Genomic DNA, 25,122 nt, shown 5'->3' on the forward strand with positions numbered 1-25,122 from the left:
AAATAACAACCCCATAGCCCCTCCCCAAACCCCCCACACATTTTAAAAGGGCATAGGAAGTAAATCAGATCAACCAAAGACCTGGTTAAAAAGGAATCTTTTTTGCCTGGCGCCTAAAGGTGTATAATGAAGGCACCAAGCAAGCTTCCCTGGGGAGAGCATTCCACAGATGGGGAGCCACTGCAGAGAAGGCTCATTCTCTTGTTGCCACCCTCCGGACCTCTCAAGGAGGGGGCACATGAAGGAGGGCCTCAGGTTCATGTGGGAAGAGGCAGTCCTTGAGGTATTGCGGTCCTGAGCTGTTTAAGGCTTTATAGGTCAAAACCAGGCCTTTGAGTTGGGCCCAGAAACTAATCTGTAGCCAGTGCAGTCTTGGTGTAAACCTTCTTGCTCTGGTGAGCAACCTGGCCGCCGAAATCTGCACTAGCTGATGTTTCCGAACCATAATCTAACCTTGAGGTTACCAGAGCATAGACAACAATAGTTAGGCTATCTCTGGATAGGGGTGTTGCTAGAAGCCAGAAATGGGATAGTGCTCTTGCGTTTGGGTCCTGCTTGAAGGTTTCCCACAGGCATCTAGTCGGCCACTGTGAATTTAATATGATGTTGAACTAAATCAGCTATTGGCCTGTTCCAACAGGCTGTTCTTGTGTTTTTTATGCTCCTCCTACAACTCGTCTGTATAGCCACCTCAGACAACAGCATTTACAATAGGAGCTGTGCCCGCCGCCCTAATCCTGCCAGACTGATCAGGGCAATGTGATACAGAAAGAAAAGAAATGCCCCTACTCTGAACTGGCAACATTGGCTTCCCGTAACATTGCTGCACCGTTGATTCTGTTGAGCTATTTGGCATTGTGACATCAGCAAAGTAATCCCTGATTGGCTGGAATAGCATTATGAAGAAGAATCCCCAATAGGACCAAAAAAAAAAAAAAAACAGCCTCCTGGAAAAGAAGTGGACAACAGGCACCCTGGGAGTCTCTCACCACTTGGAGATTGGGATGGGACAAAGCAATGGCCTGATCCTCATCCTAATTATGCAGGACTCTTATGTGTGCCTGCAGTTGCTGCAGGAAGGAACCGTGATGCCCGTAGGTGGGACTAAAGATCTGGTCCAGGATCAACACAGCGAAGACTTACATGCAAGCAACATATGAACACATCTGTTGAATGTGTAGTACAGCTTCTTCTACAGCTTGAGATAGTTAAATTGTGTGTAAATGGACCGGGTGGCGCTTGTGCCACTAGAAAAAGACAGGAGGTGAAGCAAGAGAGGAAGCATTAACAGCAGGCAGAGGTCTACATGTAAGGAAGATCTTCGTTCTCCCAGACAATCTATGCTTAAAATATAGAAATGCTGGAGTAGCTTTGTCCAGGCAAGGTGGCTGCTTCTTATGCTCTCAGTGGAATGCATATTTAGGCTGGAGATGGAAGAGTTTTTATGCTGCTTGAAGGTGAAATGGGACAGCCCTGCTTCTTAGCTGTTGCCTCCTCTGTGAGCTGTCCAAGGTACTGATGCTGAATTAAACACTACATGCCATAAACTCTGCAGCCTATTGATAGCTAACACGGCAGGTATTCCACAAGCTCTTCTATGAAATTCACTCTCAAACAAAAAAAACTAGAGGTGATTGCTGGTTGGATGTGTCTGTCACTTTGCCATTTTCATCTTTTATCTTGCCATGTGGCATCCAACACACCTTATGAATTCAGCTGCAAGAGCTCACTGCGCATAGTGAATGGGATTCCATTATAATTTTCTCCTGTTTTCCAGCTCCAGAATATACAGCACAATTTACATTAAAAAATAATAATTTAAAAAGCCCTATTTAGAATCTCACATTTTCCAATCATCATTCCAAATTCAAATGTTGAGCTTGAATTTCAGTATTTGAGAAGGTCTGCGTGTCAAGGTTGATCTCATGGGAACAGCTGAGAGGCAGCAAGAGAGAAGGGCTCCAGTTTGGTTTAGAAGACTGCGTCCCATCAAAAAAGTTTTATGGAACTCAAATTTTATCATAAATCACATTCCTAAAAAAACACCAATGCCTTTTACCGAGGTACAGTGGTACCTCGGTTTTTGAACGTAATCTGTTCCGGAAGACCGATCGACTTCCAAAACGAAAACCGAGGCACAAAGGGCAGTCTGCAAATTTACAGAGAAAATTGAGAAAAATACAGTGGTACCTCACAGAATCCGTTCGACTTCCAAGGCACGTTCGAAAATGGAAGCCTTTACTTTCGGGTTTATGGCGTTTGAAAACCGAAATGTTCAATTTCCGAGACACTCAAAAACTGTATTACAATTTTAACTGGGTTCACATTAGAGATTCACATCTGTTCCACTCGCATCCTGCTTGCAAGCTTCCCATAGGCATCTAGTTGGCCACTTGTAAGAATAGGGTGCTGGACTAGATGGCCCTTTGGTCTGACCTAGCAGGGCTGCTCTTATGTATTCATTTATTTTGTCATTGCATTTAGATTCCACCCTTCCTCCAAGCAGTTCAAGGCATTGTACATGACTCCTTCCCTTCCCATTGTATCCTCGCGACAAGCCCGTGAGGTAGAGTAGGCTGAGAGATAGTGACTGGCCCAATATCAGTCCGTGAGCTTCATGGCTGAGTGGGGTTTTGAATCTGGGTCTTCTAGATCTCAGTTCAGCTCTCTAACATTTGAGGTGTACACTTGATGCTTCCTGTTCCCTGTTATTTTTGTGTTGCAACATTATAGATAGACTCGATGGTTTCTGTATTTTGTAACCCATTAGAGTAAGAAGTAGGAAGCAACTGTTACAGTTTGAACTGGTCAGTCTAGTATTAGAATAACGCCGATTATTTGTATGTGATTTGCTGCAAACTCCAATCAGAGTCTGGAATTACAGGTGATACTCTGCAATGCAGCATCTCTTCTTGAATAACTGGGCTTTGAACGTATCACCAGTTTTCTTTCAGCACTAAACTGATGAGGCTCCTTTTGACTAAAGCTGCCTTCCACAAAGTTTGGCAGACAGTCAAAATATTGACTAAGCAATGACGGGATTCTCAGAATATACAGTCTGTCTCCGGGAGACCACAAGAGTCAGTGGGGAGTGTGTGTGTGTGTGTGTGTGTGTGTGTGTGTGTGTGAGAGAGAGAGAGAGAGAGAGAGAGAGAGAGAGATGAAGCTGCTGTAGACTGAGCATTTACTACTGCAGAGCGTGCATTTTGCACATCCTAGTCTTGCTGAAATTGAAGCAGTTGTAATTCAATCTACTCCACACCATTTCTCTTCATGGGATTTGTTCCAGAACAATGCATCACTCAGGCTTTGCTCCATTTACCCCCAAAACACCATACATTGTCCTGACTATATAAAATCCCAGGCACAGAGTTTAGATGCAGGAAGCATCTCCAAGATATATTCACCCAGATATCTCAACAACAACTTTTTTAGAAGACACAACACAACATGAAAACCACCCATCATCTTGGCAATCTTTCAAAAAAACTTAACAGCTGGTGCATGTCGGGGCAAGAGGTGTGATATGTTTTGGAAATACTTTATTAAACATTTGCCATAGCCAAGTCAGAGATCTTAGGTTATCTCATCATCTGGCCAATCTCCTTGAGGACCCAAAATGAAAGAAAAAAGCAAAACGAAACAAAACACCATCATTGACCCCCATCCCCACTCTGAATAAGTGTCACTTGTTTGTATAGCTTTTTTTTGTATCTGATTAGATCAATACAAAATATAACTTTGTGCCATTGCTGGCAACCAAAGTATGTTCTAAAAGGCCTTAGGTTGTTACAACATTCTCTCCACCACATGGGGAAGAGTCCAGCTTGTTTGGAATTATGAGCAGTGGAAGGGTGTCCCGTTGATCAGCACTCTGACTTGTCAACAGGGGAAGAGAGATTTCTAGGACCAGTGCACAGCTCATCATATTGTCCTTTCTGGGAAGGGGGCAGAGAGGAAGGTGCAGAAGATAATGAGGAGCAATTGCCGTTCCTTTTTAACCCTTCCTATTCAGCAGTTCCAGCTACCTTTTTTTTCTATAGAAAAAGCCATTGAATAGTCTGCTCTAGCAGAAACTGATCTTGCTTAGCTAGACAAAGGTGGTGGCTGCTAGAAAACCTGATTCAATACTGCTAAATAGTATTTGGTTGATGTGGAGCAACAACAGATGCAGCTCTTTGCCTTCCTCCTGCTCTAAGAGAATAGAGAAAGATTAGACACTCAGCCCTTGAAGTCGCTCCCCTTTTAAGTCAGAAGGATGACTGTGAATCCGGACAGTAATTTAATTTTACCTTATCATTATCAAAAGGCATTTCTCTGCGTAGCATCCTAAAATAAATTTAGGAAACCATGTTTTAAATTATTTAATGTACTTCAAAACTGAGAATAGACAACACACCATAATATACATTTAACATCGTGACATATATGTACATGTATTCATGGAATGGGCTTTATTTTGTAGAAGGGAACCATAGGTCTAGACTGTTTGGGGGACATTCCCACTATCCATCCTTCTTCCTTCCCTAATCTTTGATCCCAAAACCCTTCCAGGAAACCACACAGTAATTAGGAGCAGGGGTGAGGTGAGAAAGAAGAGTCCTTGATGAGAGAATTTGGGAGTAGACAGATACTTTAAGGCAGGGGAAGTCAATGTGGTTCCCTCCTGATGTCGTTGGACTGCAACTGCTTTTCATCGCTGACCATTGGTCATGATGGAAGTTGATGGAAGTTAGAGCCCAACAACATCTAGAGAGCATCACATCGTCTACCTTTGCTTTAAAGTATTGGCCTAGATGAAGCCTTTGGTCGTCATCTCTTGCGAGTCCTTGATAAGTTGTCCTTTACTTTGTATTTTAACAGGAGAATAGTTGTAACTGATTCCCTGAAGATGAGTGTGTTATTCTAAATGTGTTCACATTTCATTTTGTCCTTGATCAGACTTTTTGTACTTGACAATATTATAACATTTATTCTGCACCTGAGTGATTTTCCACATTTTCTTTCTATTTTTCTGAGATGGAGGTGTGGTGTTCTTCCTTTTTTGCATCATCTACCTGACAAAGACTCCAGTCATTCCCATATCAATCTGCTTCTTTGCATATAAATATACCCACTCATCTTCCACCCCCTCAGCCTAAATATTTTCACACCTACTCCCTTTCTGGAGTCCCAGGAAACTAGAATCCAGCCATCATCTGCTGGGTCCTAATAACCTACAATTTCCACTTCTATCCTTCTTCCTGCATGTCCCAACAGACAGAAATTAAAAACGAAATCTTTTCAATGTAGATTCAATAAGTACTGCACTCAATTCTGGACTGGGTTGGCAGGGGGGAGGTCCCAGCAAATGTACACATAGTCTTTTGTGAGGGGAACACAGTCCAGGTAGAGCTGTCCATTGTTCTTTTGACAAACATATCGAGACAATACTTGTGACATGTGATTCTTCAAAGTCATGCCATTTCTGCACTGTCCAATAGAGGCTTAAGTGCAATCACTTTGCACACTAACAGATCAGTGTCAGCAAAAGTACTCGTTTGGCTGTCCCTCTGCCTTTGGTATTGCTTCTGAGTCCACACTTGACCTGGCAGAGAGCAACCTATTGGATTCATCGGGTGTGTGTCTAGTCAAGTATTCCCCTTCCATTCCTTTGGCTTTGGCGCCTGGAGAGAGGCTTTCAAAGGTGACATAAGAGTCCTGTATTTCCTTGGGTTTCCGCGTGAAACATTTTTTGCAGCGCCTTTTCAGCGCCCCGCAACACACCACTAACGTCAGAGGGACGGCAATGACGCAGGCCACGCTGATGACCACCACGTTGATAAGTTTCTGGGTTCCACCTGCACTGGCTACTTCATCCGTGGAGAAAATGATGCACTGCTCTTTCCTGGGAATCAGCCCTTTCACACAGACACACACTATATATTTGGTCTTTGGCATCAAGCCATTGATAGTGATCTTGGTCTTACCTGGCTCCACATTGATTCTACGCATGTCCCTTTCTCCAAAGATTGCATAAAGGATGCTGAAGACGGTCGTGTTCTTGGCTTGCGGAGCTTTCCACGCCAAGGAGACACTGTGGTCGGTATCTCCTATGACTCTGACAGACCTCACAATGCGCTCTGGCTCCTGTTGGGCAGTAGGTGGACTCGCTAAAAGATTTCTTGGGTTGTTGATCATATTTAGTGCCTGATCTCGAAGTGCCAGGTTCCCTTCTGTATTGGCACGAATGGACCGAGCACCCATGGTAGGGGAAGTTGACGTGGTGATCACGTACCTGGCTACCAAATTGTCGTTGTAAGCCGCTGCTTCCATCCCACTCACTTTTCCATTCCATGTCCCTTTTGAGTTTGTGGTGGGGTCATCTGTGCTTTCTGAGTCAGTGATGATAAGGGAGATGAAAGCTTCTGTTGCTCCAAGGAAGTTTTTTGCTTTGCATATATATTCTCCAGAATCAAGGTAAGAAACGACAGGCAAGCCTAGAATAGACCAGCTCATTCCATCGCTGGAAATTTCTTGGTGCACTGGAAGGAAGAAACAGGATGAAATTCAGCAAAATGGACTGCTTAGATTCCATTCCCCACTCTTTTAGATAATCATTTCATTACCTAAAAGTTATCATTGTTCTGATAACTTCATTGGATTTCTACTGAATTAGGCCATTAGTTCATCTATAAAATAAAATAAAAAGGTAAAGGACCCCTGGACTGTTAAGTCAAGTCAAAGGCGACTATGCAGTTGCAGTGCTCATCTCGCTTTCAGGCCAAGACAGCCAGCGTTTGTCCTCAGACAGCTTTCTGGGTCCTGTGGCTAGCATGACTAAACTGCTTCTGGTGCAACAGAACACTGTGACAGAAACCAGAGCGCATGGAAATGCCGTTTACCTTCCCGCTGCAGCAGTACCTATTTATCTACTTGCACTGGTGTGCTTTTGAACTGCTAGGTTGGCAGGAGCTGGGACAGAGCAACGGGAACTCACCCCATCACAGGGATTCGAACCGCCAACCTTCTGATCGGCAAGCCCAAGAGGCCCAGTGGTTTAGACCACAGTGTCACCCGAGTCCCGTAGTTACCTTTACCTAGTCCATCTAGATCAGTGATGCATGTAATGACTGAAAGCAGCTCTCCTGAGTTTCAAACAGGAAGTACTTTGCATCCCTACCTGACGTTTTTGAGGAATGAACCTGGAACTTTCTACTTGCAAAGTGTGTGTTCTACTACTGAACTATGGCTTTACCCTAAACATCAAAGTACATCACATCAGAATAGATTTTACAGTGATGTCATTTTTAAGATGATAGCCTAGTTGAGACCAGAAGTGGTGCTCTGCTTGGTTGGACAAACTTTCATTTGCTCCACCCTCAGTGCTTGAGCAAAAGTTGTAGACATTACCCAAGTGAACTTGGGAGCAACCATAGCAGTGGCAAGAACATCCCTCTGCTTAAGAGCAGCCTTGCTAACAAGAACCAAGGCCAGTGTGGTCCAGCAATCTTTTTCCAATAGCAGCCAGCCAAGATGCCTTTAGGAATCTCAGAAGAGGGTGACAACCATCCTTTGCCATTTGTCTCCAGAATCCGGTTACCAGATATATACCCCTCCCCCCATATATGGAGGCTTCCCTTTAGTTACAATGGCTAACATCCATTGATAGACTCATTATCCATGCAGTTGTAGAATCCTTTAAAAAGCCATCTCTAAGCTAGTGTCCAAAAGTCAATTCACACTGTGTGAAGAAGTGCTTCCATTTATTCAGTTCCCAAGGGTGACACCTGTGTCCCAGTATTAAGAAAAAGACCATTCCTGCCACTATTCTGGGAGCACCATTGTTTAATAAACCTCTACCATGTCCCACTGAAAATCCTCAGATGCTTTTGCTTTTCCTTAAAGGGAAAGTGCTCTGAACATAAGATCGTATCAGTTGCCTCTGTTTATAGCACGAATGGGGTACCTGTGCTGTGGTCCTCCAGGTGTTGTAAGACTCATGTTACCATCAGTCTGAGCCAGCATGACAGTGGTCAGGGATGATGGGAAGTACAGCCCAACAACATCTAGATGGCCACAAGTTCCCCATCCCTAGTGTATTTCTAAAGAAGTCTAATTAGGGCCCCATGATATCTTTTGACATAAGAACAGGATGCCTTTGCAGATGAAAGATGCTAATGCAATTTACAGTATATCTTTATACCATGACCTGAGAAGCAGGCTTGGGCTACAATCCTATACCCATTTACATGGGAATAATCACCATTAAATTAACAAGGTCTTATTTCTGAGTAGGCATGTATAGGATTGTAGCTGCATAGCTCAAGAAATCATATGCCCTTGGAACAGATGGTTTCTGCTGGATTTAAATGCCGTTGTGCTGCTAATGTTGGTTTTCAGGCAGCGAAGCACATCAATATATTTTTAATGTCTCAATTAATGTTCTAATGGCTGAATTGAACATGATTTTAACTTGATGCAAACTGCCCAAAGGACTTCGTTGAATTTTCTAACAAATTATTTAGCAGCGGTAAAGGTAAAGGACCCCTGGACCCTTAAGTCCAGTCAAAGGCGACTATGGGATTGTGGTGCTCATCCCTCTTTCAGGCCGAGAGAGCTGGCGTTTGTCCACAGACAGCATTCTGGGTCATGTTGCCAGCATGACTAAACCACTTCTGGTGCAACAGAACATGGTGACGGAAACCAGAGTGCACAGAAACACTTTTTACCTTCCTGCTGCAACAGTACCTATTTATCTACTTGCACTGGTGTGCTTTGAACTGCTAGGTTGGCAGGAGCTGGGACAGAGCAATGGGAGCTCACCCCCTCCGCGGATTCGAATCGCCGACCTTCTGATTGGCAAGCCCAAGGGGCTCAGTGGTTTAGACCACAGTGCCACCTGCGTCCCATTTGCCTATTTAGCAGGATCCTTTAGGGACACCATGCGATTACACTCTTCTTTACAAATCACAAACTGCAACCAAAAAAAGGAGAACCTACCTGTGCCATTGAGAGGGTTTCCATCAGCCCTCCTCCAGCTTAGCTCAGGAATGGGCACTCCCGTGGTGCCGCAGCGCAGAAGCACAGTGCTTCCCAGTATGGTCCTCACTTTGGCGACGGATGTGTGCACGACGGGACTCTGACACTTCCGCAGTTCAACCTGGCTGAAGAAAACTCCGGCCAAGCTCCGGGGAGTGAAGCATTTCAGTCTGGATTCAATGAACGCTACGTTGGGGGACTGGAAGTTGAGGAAGTGGACCATTTCGTAGAGGCTGCAGTCGCACGTCCAAGGATTGTCCTGCAAACCTGGGAAGAGAAGCAAACATGTGTTACTAGCCCAAAAATAGAAAACAGATCAGGTGCCAACAAAAGAAGAATGTCATATTAAACTGTTAGAATATGTGGAGCTCTCAGGAGTGACCACTAGAATAAGAAATGTAAATGATGAAAAATATAAGGAGAGCTGGATATTGTTTACTGAATATAAGAAAAAGTCTTATAAGCAAACAATCTACCTGGCAGGACGGTAAGATTTTCAGCAGTGTAAGAAATAAATAAAGTTTATAAAAGTAGTTACAATAGATGGGGTGAACCAACAAAACATGGGGGAAAGAGATAAAAGGAACCATGGAAGGAGATGAGAGGAAGTTGGCTAAGGAATGTTTTTTGATCTGTTTTTAGAAATTTTAAATTGCAACATCTTTTTTATTTCAGAGATTCTTTTCTTATTGTGTTCTTTTTGTCCATATTTCACTGACATGGAATTTTACCAGAAATGCAATTAATTAAAAATAAAAAAAGAAGAGGCTGCTAGATCAGGTCTGAGGCCTATCTAGTCCAAAATCAGATGCCTATGGGGCACCCACAAACAGGACCAAGTGCAACAGCCCTCTCTCTAAACTTACATGTAATTCTCTTAATTTATCATTTTTCCAATCTTAAATTGAATTTTCCACATTTCCACAGCAATCTGCATTAAAAGAAAATCCTCATCCAAATCACATTTTTATGCAAATTTCTCTTGAGAAACACACTGGACTCAGCTACATTACTAAAGGGAAAGCACTTTATATGAGTTATATAACACTGTGACACCAGATGGCACTGTGAAGACCTGTCTTTTGCCAACGGGATTTCCCTTTACGAAGTTTACGATGTGTTTAACTGCATCAGGTTTTTTATGATCCAGCCACTGTTGAATGCAATCCTGCCTAATATACACATTTTTGAAAACCAATGTTCCAATTTAGTGAATGTTATTTTCACCAAAATCTGCATCACACACACACAGAGAGAGAGAGAGAGAGAGAGAGAGAGAGAGAGAGAGAGAGATGCATTTTTACACACATTACATGGCACTGCAAAAATTCAGAAAAGTGCCAATTTTGAAGGATGGCTGTGTTTGAGTTTGAGTATTGTTTCAGGAAGTGTTTCAGGAAGCAAATTTCTCCTCCACCCTTAAGCATAGTGAATTATATGCCCTGAAAAGGTAATCCAAAACTGGTCTTGAACTTGCAAATAGGTTCGATATTTAATATATTTAGATTATGAAGAGTTTTCAACACACACACATTTTCTGTCCTTGATACAAACGCCCTGGGTGGAAAAAATGTGCTTCAAAAATGTCCATTTCTGGAAAATGAGGAAGGTGGATCTCTGTAAGATGATCTTCTGAATTGTATATTGTTGTTGTTATTTAGTCACTTTTTTCCACTGAAGTGCCTCAAAGTAACACAGTAAAGTAAAATAGCACAGATATCAAAAATCAGATAAGCACACATAATAACAATACACAAAAACAAAAAATATCTATCTGACAATATATTTAAACAGAAAAAGTCCTCCCCAACCCACTTAAAAGATCACCACAACTAAGGCCACTAACATATCTAACTATTCTCCCTATTACCCTCCTATACTTCAGTAACAGAACATGCCCCGTCCCCATTCCTACCGCCAAAAATTGCATGTGCTTTAGTACCTTTTAAATGTTAGGCAAAGGTACTTCTGTCTGCTCAAGATCTTTGATAATACTGTATTCAGTTATGCAATTGTAATGTGATTATTTGTTCCTACTTTGGTAAAATGGTTTATTCCCCCCCATGTGATTTGAATGCCACTATGTGGCAGAAAGAGGGCACAAAACATCTAAAACAATGTTGTTTAGTGTATCTGTGCACTCTCTGGGTTCCTTAGAAGCAAACGGGATGCAACTGCAACAAATCATTATAATTCGTCTTTAAACCTGGAGCAGGGTTGCCATACTTCGAACAGTGAAAATCCAGACAGAAATGTTATTGAGGGGTTGTTGTTGTTTTTCAAAGTTGATGAGCTTTGTTTTCATTGTTTTGGGGTTTTTTGGCCAAAGTTGTTGAGCTATTTTGGGTCTGGCCAAAGTTGTTGAGGTTTTGCTTTTTTGCTTTTGTTTTTTTTTGCAAAATCACTAAAGAAAATTTAGTTATTTTTGATCTCTTGATCTAGCATGAACCAGCATACATTCGGATTTTCCTGGATTTGGGCCATTTCCACCCAGATGGTACTGCCAACAGCACTATTCTTGGTATGTCCAGGAAAATTGGGGTGTATGGCAATCCTAACCTGGAGTAACATAAGAATTTATATAAGGCATCAGGACTGTTGCTATTGAGACTCTTATGCCCCTTCTATACCTTACAATTTGCTGGCTGCACTGTTATTTGTCTGCATAACCAGGAAATAAAATTCTCATGTGGTCTTCTGTTCAATAATTTGTTGATGCCCACCAAACCACCTTGACACAAACACATCATAAGAAGAGTGTCCCACATCAGGGCTATGGCCTGCCTAGCATCCTTTTCTAATTGTTGTTGTTGTTATAATATTTATACCCCACCCTTCTGGCTGGGTTTCCCCAGCCACTCTGGGTGGCTTCCAGCAGACCAGGTGCCTATGGGATGTCTACAATCAGGAGCTGAGTGCAAAAGCACTCTCCCCACCTGTGATTCTAGCAAATGATATTCAGAGGCCTATTGCTTCCAATTTTCATAATTTTCTTTTAAAGCCATCTAAGATGGTGGCCAATTGGCCTCTTGTGTGAGGAAATTTAAATGCTTATGCACTTTGCCTCTCCTGGATCTTCCGGCGCTCAACTTCCCGAGTTCTAGTATTATGAGAGAAGGGCCAAAGCTTTCTCTCCACTTTCCACATGTGCATGTGCACAGACACTGTCTTCCTCCTTCATATCATCATCATCATCATCATCACCTCATGTGGCTTTTATATATATAATTTTTATTAAATTTTCAGTTTTACAATTTAGACTATTCATTTAGACAACCTTAAAATATCAATGACTTCCCTACTTCTCTTTCCATGGTTCATTTTGCATAGCATAAATCCCTGCATATTTTAGGTAAACTGAACCATTCAGTATTCCATTATTACTTCCATCAAAACTTGTGTACACTGTTGAATTTATCTTAATGCAGCCAGCATTTTAAGCTGTACACAGTTATTCCCCATATATTCAATAAAAGTTTTCCAATCTTCTTTAAAGGTGTGTTCTTCTTGTTCTCTTATTCTATAAGTTAGGTCTGCAAGCTGTGCATATTCCGTCAGTTTTAGCTGCCATTCTTCTTTAGTGGGACTTCGCTCATTTTCCATTTTTTAGGCTAACAAAACATGGGCCGCTGTAGTGGCATACATAAATAACCTTTTTTGACACCTGGGAATTTCCATCTGAATTATCCCCAATGAAAAGGACTCTGTTTTTGTTTTTGTTTTTTTGTTTTTTAAAAGTGCTTTTAGACATTTTTTCAATTCATTATAAATTATTTCCCAATACTCTTTTATCCTTTTACAGGTCCACCACATATGAAAGAACGTACCCTCGACCTCGTTGCGTCTTCAGCACTTATCTGATTCAGTCTTATACATCTTAACAAGTCTACTTGGAGTTAAATACCATCTGTAAATCATTTTCAGTGATTTCTCATGTGGTTTTTACTTGCTGCTGCTGTTTTAAACTGTCTGGGGTTTGTTTTTTTTATCTGCACGATTTTACTGCTTCTTTTAACATCTTTGTCTGCTCCTGAGCAAGTTTATTGGAAAAGCAGTCTGCAAATGTCACGGGAGAGGAAGCAAACATTGCCAAAAAGATTGCAGAGGGGGAAATGTGGCAAGCTTGCCTATTTGTTGAAATTACCCTATGTTTCTGTTTTAATTTTTTTAGGATAAAATATCCAGTGCCGGATTCTGAATCTCTTTAGGCTAGACAAATTTCTCCTGATTATCTTCATCACCCAGAGAAAGAATAGTCCAAGATCACAGCTTCTGTGATCCAAAAGACAGATATAGCCCAGATCACCAATATTATAGCTTCAGCTTGCAGTATGATGTATCATTGTGTACCCATGTGGTCTGGTTGCCTTCTCCTGTCACGTGCTCTGTAGCCTCAGAGAGAAAGTGATGTGTCTACAGCACTGACAGTCCCCTACGTAGCCTCTAACCATCCTGAAAAAAGTGTTTTGACTCTGCTTCTGCATTCATTTGATGCCCTTCTAATGGCCAATGCACACTTGATGCCAGTCTCTCTCCACAGATGTTGACTCTTGGAATTTCTCCAGGTCAAACAGAGGTTGATTCTGGCCATTCCGTCTTCTCTGCTTCGCTCCTTGTTTCTCGTTCTAACCAGCCCTGATTCCTCACCCAGGATCATGAACGACTCTGATATTTGTGGGTAGATGCTCAGCATGGCAAAGTCACAGCAATGGAAAGGTCAACACAAAACCTCGGGGAAGGGTCAATGCTAAAGCACATGCTTTGCACTCAGAAAGCAAGTTCAGCATCTCCACATAGGGCTGAGAGATATTCCTGTCTGAACCCTTTGTGAGCTATTGCCATTTGTGTACTGAGCTGGATTACTGAGCTAGGTTGATCAATGGCTTGATGCAGCGGCCTCATTCATATGTCACTATAAGCCAAACAATGGCATACCGGGACTCATCACACCCACTTTGTTCATCCCTGAACCTTTCAGCACAGCATGATGCAGCAGCTAAGTGAAGATCTGGATTAGGGTGCCATCTGAACTCAGGACCATGGTTTAGACCATGGTTTTCAACCTTTTTGGATCCACAACTCCCTTGACCAACTGCATTCTTTCTGTGGCACCCCTTTGGAGCTCTGGAGCCCAGTTATTTCACCCTTTGCCTGCAGAGCTGGCAGCTTCTCACCCCTTTTCGAAACACGCTCCCTTTTGGAGTGTTCCCTCAGACTCCTCTCTTCTCCCTTCTTCTTGGGAGTCCTTTGGGCAGCCACAGCTTAGCTCTGAGCTACCGCCATGCCCCAAATAGAGGTGCCTCCTCCCACTGCCCTACAGGGGCCTGGGCCATAATAATATATGCCCCTAGCCATAATTAATAATAATAATAATAATAATAATAATAATAATAATAAATTATTTATACCCCACACATCTGGCTGGGTTTCCCCCGCCACTCTGGGCAGCTTCCAACAAAAAGATTAAAAATACATTAAACCCAGAGGCTCCATTCACCTGCTGAGCTTGTAGCCAGGGCTGCTGCAACAAACAGCCGTGCAAGCCTTTGGGAGACAAAGATGTGAGACGGCATCAGAAGAGGGAGGGAGAGAAAGAAAGAGGGACAGAGGCCAGTGTTGGCCACGGCACCCCTGACCATCATTCAAGGCACCCCAGGGTGCCATGGCACACTGGTTGAAAACCACTGGTTATTGATTACAGATTGTGATTCAGAAGGGAAGACCTTAACTATGACCCCAGGTTCAGAGGAAACGCTCTGCCAAACCTTGTATTAGCTACTGTTCTGTGCTGAAGGGGCCAGGGAGGAGCAGATGGAAGCAAGCATTCTTGCATTGTACCAGAAAGCTATAGTTTGGCTTACCATGATGTGCAAACTAGGAAAAGCAGATTCCTGTGTCTTTGTAAAAGAATCAGCCCTTAGTCTACAGATCATTCCACAAAATGCTGACTGGCAGGCAGTGCAGAAACACTTTGGCATGGAAATATCCCCATACCATTATGCCTTTGAGAGTAACCTGTGGTAAAGTCATGAAGGGTTACTGTTCAATGTATCAAAGGATGCAAGCATGTTCTATATGCTTATTTACCATGCAGAGAACCCTTATCTTCCTGCATTCCCTAAGATGATCTGCATCCTACGGTGTCTTCAAGGAAAGCAAAGATCAAGAAACGAAACAAGCAAAGACCAGTAAAAGATAAATGCTTTTTTGAGAGGTATATGAGAACCTTTTGCTGTGTTGCTAGCTTTGTCTGAAACAAAAGGTTGATTTATAATGCCTAAGAGATGGAGCTACAAATCAGGAAGGCCCCAGTTTGAATCTCACCTCTGCCATACACTTGCTAGGTGGCCTTAGGCAAATCACTCACTTTCAGCCTCGGTCTCCCCTGTCTGCAAGATGAGGAATAATCATATTTGCTTACATGACAGGCCGTTGTTACCTTACAACTTGATAATGCATGTGATGAAGCTCTGAAAATTTGAAAGTGCTATATAAAAGTTAAGTCTAGATGGAGGTTGGTGAATGGGCTGGTTGTGAATTGTGCTGGATGCTGCCAGCGATCTTTCATAAACTAGACAATCACTTTGTGACAAATGGTTGCCTAGGGGTTAGTCTGTGCTATGAGTGCGGATGGCAGGAATGTTTGAGGGACAGTGAAATTTATATGTGCAAGAGTGCTAAGGATATGTTTGGGAGACGTTACTGGGTGAGGGCAGGGCAGTTTCTATCTCCGTTATTTTGTTCAGTTGCTAATAATGTTTCTACGTGAAGTTTTTATTTCATTTTCTATATTTGATTTGACTTGATTTTAATGTTTAGGGAATATCTTGTCTCCCTGTTAATCATACTGCTTTAAATGCAGGTCTTTATTGTATCTTGTATTTGATTTTCATTTGCAATCTTTTGACATTTTGTAATGTTGGAGCCAGCACAATGAGTCCTGCCACCACAACAGGAGTTTCTCCACCTCTCCTTCCCCTGGGCCCCCACACCAGGAGGGAGTAGGAGGAGGGGGGGAAACTAGAATTAGCTGGCTCCACCTATTTTTGGCTCTGTCTCCATCTACTGGCACCCCTGCTTTCTACCCCATTAGTCTCATCTGGCTCTTCTGGGGTTGAAAAGTTCTGTTCAAACATCTTCTGACAGATGGAAAGGGATCTCCCAGATCTCAGGCTGCTTCTCCGGAGTCTGTAAATACATTGTTGTCTAAAGCCACAGTTTCGGTTTCTTGTGCTAGCAGCAGCCTTCAGATGACAGAAAACCTCAACAAACTGCAAACACTTTCAAGGACAGCCTAGGCATTCAATGCAGCAATTACCGTGAGGAGCACATAATGAAATTCAAAGTGTAAGGTTTTGCGCATGCTTATAAGAGGTAGCAAATGTACAAGCTGAAGCATAACTTACTAGTCAGATGCATCTCTCAGAAATGTTTGGAGGCTGCACTGAATGTTGTGCTGAAAACGAGTCAGCCATGTAATGTTGCCTCACAAAAAGTTGCTGTTGTTTATGCTTGTGTTCACAGGAGCATCATGTAAAAGAAGTGATACTGCTGTTCAGCTCTGGTAAGACCTCGTTCATTCGTGGCATAATGTAATCAGCTATCTGGGACAGTTGTAAAATCTCCTCTTTGGAGATCCTTCAGAGGTAGGTTTGGAAGCAACAATGGAAGTGGTCTTGGTAGTGCCACATCCATGGTAACAAAGGTCAGGCCAAATATTGAAGAATTTTTTTAACACAGCAGGCATATCCACTACATTAAAATATTTGTATTGGTTTTTAATTGTATTTTTATTGCTTCTTTTTAGTGTTATTGTATATTATTGTACTAATGTTTGAAATCCATATAGATTTTTTTAAAATAACACTTTAGCATGACAATTGCTAAACAGTAGTCATAAAAATCATTAAGTGGTCCACCAAGACCATCAGCAATTTTCAAGTGGTTCAGGGCAGTGAGGAGTGACAGTTTGGGAACCACTGGTACAGAAAGAGTTTTTCCTTCAGGTAAAAAATTTGCCCCAAGCATCAGAGGGGTGTAGGCTGAATCCAGTTAGTTGAGCTTAACTTCCACTGAAATCTTTGAAGAGGACACATTAGTCATGACTTCCGTCCCATCGATTTCAATGGAAACTAAAATCCTAATAATTTAGCCTGGATTAAGGATGGGGGCGGGATTTGACTCTGTTCATATTTAAAGGCAAACCCACCTCGTTTTGCACACCCTGAAACCATACGTGAACAGAAACACAGCCAGCCTTCAAATTTAGCACTTCTCAAAATTTTGCAAATCAGCTCTCCAACCGAGTAATGTACAGTATACGGAGATGAATATGGTGGGATAAAGTAGACATTAAAATGCAAATATTATTGACAATAACGTAGAAGAATTGGTTAGCAAATGTGTGTGTGTAAGGAGAAATTTGCATGAAAATGCTTGTGAATTTTGACACAGATATTTGTTTTAAATCACCAACTGATATGGAAATGAGGAGAACTGCGGTTAAGACTGGAAAAATGAGAAAGTGAGAGAAATTGATCCAGCCCACTGAGATTTGGTCATAAATAATGTGAATAGTAGAGCTTTCCTTCGTTCAGTTTCATAGTTAAACCTCTTACCTAAGATGATCTTAGAATTGTCATTGGGGAAGTATGGAACCGCTTGGAGGTTCGACCAGACAGCGATGAGTTCTTGAGGAAGCGTCACCAGTTTATTGCTCGAGATATCTAGGTAAGTGATGTTCCGGATGTACTGAGCAGCTTCAGCTGGGAGAGAGGCAAGTTCATTGTTGTGCAGATCCAGCAGCCTCAGCTGGGACATGCTCAGAAGGGCTTCCCACGGGAAGGTGGTCAAAGCGTTCCCATCCAGCCTCAGCTCTTGCAAACGGCGGAGACCCCGGAAGTTAGTCACAGTGAGACTTGCCAAAGAGTTATAGGGCATCCAGAGAAATTCCAGGTTGCGGAGGGAATGGAACGACTCCCCTGGGACTCTACGGATGGCTGTCTTTTCTATCCGGAGTTTAAATGTATCCGCGGGGAAGTTCACGGGTGTGAGAGTCATCTCTGGGTCATTGCACAGAACTGCTCTGTTGAAACAAATGGATCGATGAATGAACATTTCTAAAATTGAAACCCTTTAATCATTGGTTCATTTATATGTATTTTAAACCTTTTTAATTCCACAAACACACACACACACACACACACACACACACATTCTTACTCTATAACTTCGTTCCATTTTATAAGAATAAATAAGTGGGTATCTGAAGAAGTGTGCATGCACACGAAAGCTCATACCAAGAACAAACTCAGTTGGTCTCTAAGGTGCTACTGGAAAGAATTTCCTATTTTGTTTCCTATTTTGTTTCCTATTTTGTTTTAAGTGGGTACAGTCAAACCTCAGTTCTCGAACGGCTCCATTTTCGAATGTTCGAAAACCCAGAAGTAAATGCTCCGGTTTTCTAACGTTCCTTGGAACTTGAACGCCTGACATAGCTTCTGCTTGAGTGCAAGCAGCTCTTGCAACCAATCAGAAGCTGTGCCTCGGTTGTCGAACGTTTCGGAATGGATTATGTTCGACAAGCGAGGTTTGACTGTACAAATTTGCCAGCTATAAATAACTTCTGTGAATCCCTGCTTGCGTCTGTCTGGCATGCTTTTGACAACCTTCCTATTTTCCAGTTATTTCTGCTTATCTTCTAAAGGCCACAGTATTGCAACATTTTGTGGAGTCAGTACCTGTTGCATTATATGAATCATACAAAGAAAGGTGTGTAAAGGCTATACCATCAGTCCATCTACAGTGGTAGGAGTCTTCTGTGAGACTTTCCGGGTCTTTCTATCTAAGATCATTTGACGAGAGGTGACACCAGTTGAACCTGGGACCTTCAACATGAAGAATACCACTTTGGACCTTGGTGAGAGGGAGAGAACTTCATTGCAGGACAAGGTTCTCAGCAAGGGGTTTAATGGCTCATTCTTTTGTATACTGCTAAAAGCCCAAGGGGGTGGACAAGAGAGGTTAATGGTCAAATGAGCTGGTCAGATCTGGCCTGACATCCTTTTGTTAGCCTTTGAGTGACCATAGGACTCGGTTGTTTTGTGACAAACTTTATATATAATAATAATAATAATTTTATTAGTTTTCAATTACAATAATCCAATCATAGGTTCATTATAACAACACCAAACTATAATACAATTACTAATACCAATCATTCAGATGCCAAATTATAAAATTTAGGTGGCCCCCTGTGTGCTAGAATTTGTGGTTTGATTATTTACTTTATTTCTGTGTTCCAAAATCTTATTAATTTCAATGACACTCCAGTCAAAATAACAATCCCTTATACAACAACTGCCATATTAACGACTGCCATCGTAATGACACATTAAATGATTTATTAATCTACAGGTGAAGCACTCAAACTATATCCTTATTCTTCCTGTGTGTGGCAATTGTTCTGTCCATAATGTTTCTTCCTGTCCTTGTAAAATGTTATGTCTATCTTTTCCCGCTTGTTGCTGTTCTCCATCATGCCTTGGGTGGAGCGTTTTTGTGACAAAGTAACATGGCTAAATCTTTGGGAAATCATAAGGGTAATTTTCAAGGCTCACACCCGGTGTGAGCTGCATGTTTCTGGAGGACCTTGACAAAGACACCTACAGTGGGCCTGCTCCTATATCCTGTAATTACCCACAGAGCCAGTGTGGTGTAGTGGTTAAGAGCAGTAGACTCGTAATCTGGTGAACCGGGTTGGCTTCCCCGCTCCTCCCCATGCAGCTGCTGGGTGGCCTTGGGCTAGTCACACTTCTCTGAAGTCTCTCAGCCTCACTCACCTCACAGAGTGTTTGTTGTGGGGGAGAAAGGGAAAGGAGAATGTTAGCCACTTTGAGACTCCTTAGGGTAGTGATAAAATGGGAGATCTAATCCAAACTCTTCTTCTTCTACTACTTGCTTCCCCGCCATCTCTGCCCCAAAAAGGGGGCACATGAGTGGGCAGGCAATGGCAACTGCTGCTCCTTCTACTCATTTCCATTGTTTGCTGATGTTCTCACCCTTGGCCAGAGAGGTTGGGTAGTTAGCAATGGAAACAACACCACCTGGCTCTGGTGGCCACCAGTGCCCTCCCAAAACTGGGGGTCTCAGCAGATACCCAATGGTGCTGACCCATCATGCTGGTCCTGGCATAACTCAATGGTAAGCACTTTTCAACCCCATGACTTTCAAAGCGAGATGTTTGAAACCTAAGACTAATTGTGTTGAAACCAGGGTGTGATCTGAAGGCATGTGTGGGCACCACCTTGCTGGAGCTAGGCAGCTCTGGGTCTATTCAGTGCCTGCAAAGGTGAATGCTTGGGAACCACATAGGCCACCACTTTGAAAAAAGGGAGATGGGCTATAAACGATACAAAGATAATGGAACTACTTGGGAGTCACTCCTGTTGAAATCCAAGTGACTATGCTTAGGATCACGGCCTAATTCAGATCTTTAACTCACCAAAACCAACAGAGGCATAAAGTAGCTTAAAATTGGCTAGTTGTTGCCTCTTGTTCCTACACTAGTAGAATTTCTAAAGAATCCTGTTCTCCCAGGCATTTAATGGTGGAAAGATACTGTTCCTGGCAACATTTTTCGTTGTACGAATACGTGACTTGATATTGGTTTCAGATTTTTAAAACTGCACTGTGTTGTTGTTTGCTGCCTGGAGCTACTTTGGGAGGAAGGGTGAGCTAGAAATGCAATTAATAAAATAAAATAAAATAAAAAGCCTTGAACATGTCTAAATTCATGGAACCCCTTCTACACCCATTTCATGTCTGCCAAAGGACTCCTGTACACCACAGAGGATTCTGAGATGCATTCTAGGATACATACTGAGTTCATGCAGGGCATTGACCACATCTTGTATTACGCAGAATGACAGCACAGAAAGGATGAGCAGCCTGTGGATGTCGAAATGTTTTGGAATACAACTCCCATCAGCCCTATCCCACATGCAAGGCCAGCCCAACACATTTTGGCACTTGAGGCGAACCACAAAATGGCGCTCCTCTCCCTGCCAGGGAAGGAGTCGGTGAACAGTTATATCAGGATCTATTGCCCCTGTGGATCCTGTCACCTGAGGAGGTCACCTCACCTTGCCTCTTGGGTGGGCCAGCCCTGTCCATATGGTTAGTAGCCTGGGATTATAGGAGTTGGAGTCCAACAACATCTGAAGAATCCGATAAAATTCATAGCTGTTTATTATAGCAGGTAAAAAGCTTATAGCACTTCTATATAAGTATTATTCCAATAATTTACTCAAAATATTTTTATCCTGTCTTTCCAAAGTACTCAAGTCGTGAAAGCCAGTCTCCAGTGTTCCAAGAATGACATTCCAAGAAGCAGAATCCAGCATGGCTTTTTGTGCAAGTAGATGATGAATTTAATTTCAGTGGCCAGGTCCACTCACTAGTTGAGATGGGAGATGTAAATGTAATTCAGTTCACATTCAAGGTGAACCTACCTGATAACTCACTTTCCAAAACAATATGAAATCTCAAACAAAGCCATATTTCGGAATTTGCACTTCTCCAAACTTTGCAATGCAGTTCTCCGGTCAAGTATTGCATATAAAAATTCATATAATGGGGTCAATCGTGCATATAAATACATGCATTTGTAAAGATGACGTCCAAAACATGCATTGTATTGGATGAAATTGCTTTGCAAAATTGTTTATATTTGCAAAATTGTATAAAGGTACGTATGTATGAAGAGAAATTTGCTCTGGAACGCTGATGAAATTTTCATAAGAGCTTGGAAAAAATAATTGCAAACTGATGTGGAAATGTGGAGAAATGAATTTAAGAATGGTGAAATGAGAAAGTGAAGGGATGGGCAAACTGAAATTTGGGAGCAGGCCTCAGTTGTTCCTGCTTCTTTCGTCCAGATAAGCAAAACATCACCATTCATTCCTACAGAGAGAGAAATAAAGTGCTTTACTTGGCAACGCTGCTGCCCTAAATGTGTGCTTTTCAGAACAGAAATCACTTCAAAGTTCATATATAAATTGCGAGGCTTGGATCTGCCCTAATGTCTTACGCTGAGACATGCAACTATAAGTAAAATCGCCCTGATAAAATTCATGTAATAATAATAATAATAATAATAATAATAATAATAATAATAATAATAATAATTTATTTGTACCCCGCCCATCTGGCTGAGCCTCCCCAGCCACTCTGGGCGGCTCCCAAATGAATGTTAAAACAATACAGCATTAGATATTAAAAACGTCCCTAAACAGGGCTGCCTTCAGATGTCTCTTAAAAATAAGATAGCTGTTTATTTCCTTGACATCTGATGGAAGGGTGTTCCACAGGTTGGGCGCCACAACCGAAAAGGCGCCACAACCAGCCCTCTGTCTGGTTCCCTGTAACCTCACCTCTCGCAATGAGGGAACCGGCAGAAGGCCCTCGGCTCTGGATCTCAGTGTCCAGGCTGAACGATGGGGTGGAAATGCTCCTTCAGGTATACAGGACTGAGGCCGTTTAGGGCTTTAAAGCTTTAAATGTCTGCCTTCCTCCTTAAACTCTTAGGGCAGCTTGCTCCATTGCCTAATTGCTTTGAATATTTCTGACTAGATTAGTCTAGATTATATTCTAACACCCCAGAGCATTGATCATTCTATAAGGAGTCGTAGGATCTGCATGGTAATTAGAAAGAACTCTCCTTTTGTTCCTAAAATGGTAACCAAAGAACGTTTACTAGAGCCATTGGCTTATATGTAAGAATGGGTGTTATTACTGGATGATATTACTCTCACAGCAATCAAAATGCCTTTTTTTCTAATTGAGCATCCAAATATTCATATTATGTGCTACAATAATCAATCGTTCATTTCCTTCGGCTTAATTGTTCAACAGGAAACCTGTTGTGCGCACTGTATATCCATGCAAAATTGTACATGGGCATGTATACATGTGGAGGCTACAAATGTGAGCTGTCTGAGAAGCCACTGGCACATACCAGGCAACCTTAGGCAAAGTATTATTTCTAAGGCTAAAAAACTTAGTCTGTAATGTAGAGATAATTCCAACCAGTGTTACTGGGATGTTATAAGAACAGCCAAGGTAATGTATACAAAGTATTTTCGGCGGAGATCAAACGGCACTATATGAGTCCTTATTTTACACGTTATTAATTCCTGCATATGGTACTAGAGATGTGGTGTGTGTTTTTTAAGTGCTTACAAAGTTAAATAAACAAAACAAACTCACTTCCCTGCAAATCTCACTGGCTGCCTGTTCAGGCAAGCTCAGTGTAGGCACATATTGTTCCACGCTTGCAAGCATTTTACATAATACTTTGAATGAGCATCTCTGTCGCCATGATCAACATGTATGCCCTTGGAAAAAAATGGAAGCATCTGTTGCTGCTTTTCTATAAAAAAACAACAACACCAAATCGAAAAAAATCCTTAAACAGAGCAAGCATCATATCTTAGCTAGTTTGAGAAACAAGCATTCAGCTGGAAGATTGGAAGCAAAATAAAATATATACCAGTAGGTAATGTTCCTGTCTGTTGTTGTTTTTTAATGAAAAGTCCATGGTTATGTTTTATTTGTTAGTCCAACATGGTGATGAAAACCATTTCCCTGCACATATATTTTCCAAAAGCTCAATTTTAGTGCCCCTTTTGCCTAACATTGTACCAATGTTAATTATATTGCTTCTGCCTTTGGTATACAGAAGATCAACAAACGACATCTCTGAAATCAGATTACAGTCTGCTCTGGAGCTAATCCGACTGTGCATAAAGCTGTAGTACAAAGTGATTGGGGGAAATAACATTTGCAACAAAGAGCCATGGAGTGACCCACGTCTACTTGGAGGGGGGGGGTTCTCCTCAGGCAATGTGCTAACCTCTGCTCACGAAACAACACTTCAAAGCCCACCGAGGAATAAAATAAATAGGCAGTTGCCAACATACCTTGCTTTCGTCCCTTCGTTGATACTGTGGAAAGCGCAGCTACATTGGGAAGGGCACGAGGCGAGACCCAATGGCAGCCCCCCAAACACAAGGCAACACACTAAGCCCACCATGAGCCACATTGTGACCTGGGCATGAGAACGGCACCAGGGTGCTAGACAAAGTGGAAGAGGGTTTTCTCTATTGTTTTATCCATGGGACTGGCCACATCTTGTTAACTCGCCTTCGTTTTCTGCCGCGCAGTGATCTTCCTGCCCGTGCTGAAGCCATCAGATAAAAACGGATAGGCAGGGGATTAAGGATGGAGTTATTTTCATGTAGGTGCTTATTGCTTCCTGGAATCACACACAGAGGGAGGGAGGGAGAGGTTTCTTTCTTCCCTCAGTAAACAGTTTCAAAGCAATGTTCCTAAAGATGAGCAGCTTTTTGCTTATGGAATAAAAATTATCCCTTTCGCTATCCAGACAGCAATATTTTAACAATGTGAGGGATTGTGTCTTCTGGAGTGACCTCTCTCAGTGTTAAATGTTTAAAAAGGCATAATATGATTATTTTAATAATATTGTTCTTACACACAGAGAGACAGACACACACACACACACACACACACACACACACACACACACACTTGTTTCCCCTGAACTGAAGAGAGATTCAGTGGTACAGCAACAGCTTGGTCTGAATCTCAGCCGAACGGAGGAAGATTGACAGACTTTTCACACGAATGAGTAGCTCAGGTATGAGTCGTGACCTGCAAGGCAGAAAATCTCTGGCTCAGACCTCCTCTAGGCCACGAGCTCTGTAGCTTGCCTTAGCCATCCCACTGTTCTCAGCTTGAGCATCTCCTCTAGAACCAGCAATAAGGAGATAATAATATGGGCCTATCTTCCAGGGTTATAAGGCAGGGTTGCCATATTTTGAAGAGCAAAAAAGAGGACACGTTCTACTTTTAATTATGGATCACTATGACAACTCTCATTTCGAATACTACTATATGTAGGTCATAGAAGCTCTGATATATTGCTAGTAGCAATGTTCTCAACTTTCAGCAACAAAATAATAATAATACATATTGCTCCCTCACTTGCCACATGAAAGTATTTGGGCTCATGGTCACATC

At 42.2% G+C, this 25,122-nt stretch overlaps 1 protein-coding gene across 1 annotated transcript; it reads right to left on the bottom strand.

Moving 5' to 3' along the window:
- Positions 1 to 5,516: 5,516 nt before the first annotated feature.
- On the bottom strand, positions 5,517 to 24,327 carry LRIT1 (leucine rich repeat, Ig-like and transmembrane domains 1). The gene is made up of 4 exons (XM_033148090.1): positions 24,003 to 24,327; positions 17,640 to 18,106; positions 8,983 to 9,288; positions 5,517 to 6,524 (listed from the first exon to the last, which is right to left on the bottom strand). The coding sequence occupies exons 1-4, from the start codon at positions 24,122 to 24,124 to the stop codon at positions 5,524 to 5,526; spliced, it is 1,896 nt and encodes a 631-aa protein (XP_033003981.1). The 5' UTR covers positions 24,125 to 24,327; the 3' UTR covers positions 5,517 to 5,523.
- Between the last annotated feature and the right edge of the window lie 795 nt (positions 24,328 to 25,122).

Source organism: Lacerta agilis, chromosome 5 (assembly GCF_009819535.1).
Source record: "Lacerta agilis isolate rLacAgi1 chromosome 5, rLacAgi1.pri, whole genome shotgun sequence".
NCBI lineage: Eukaryota > Metazoa > Chordata > Lepidosauria > Squamata > Lacertidae > Lacerta > Lacerta agilis.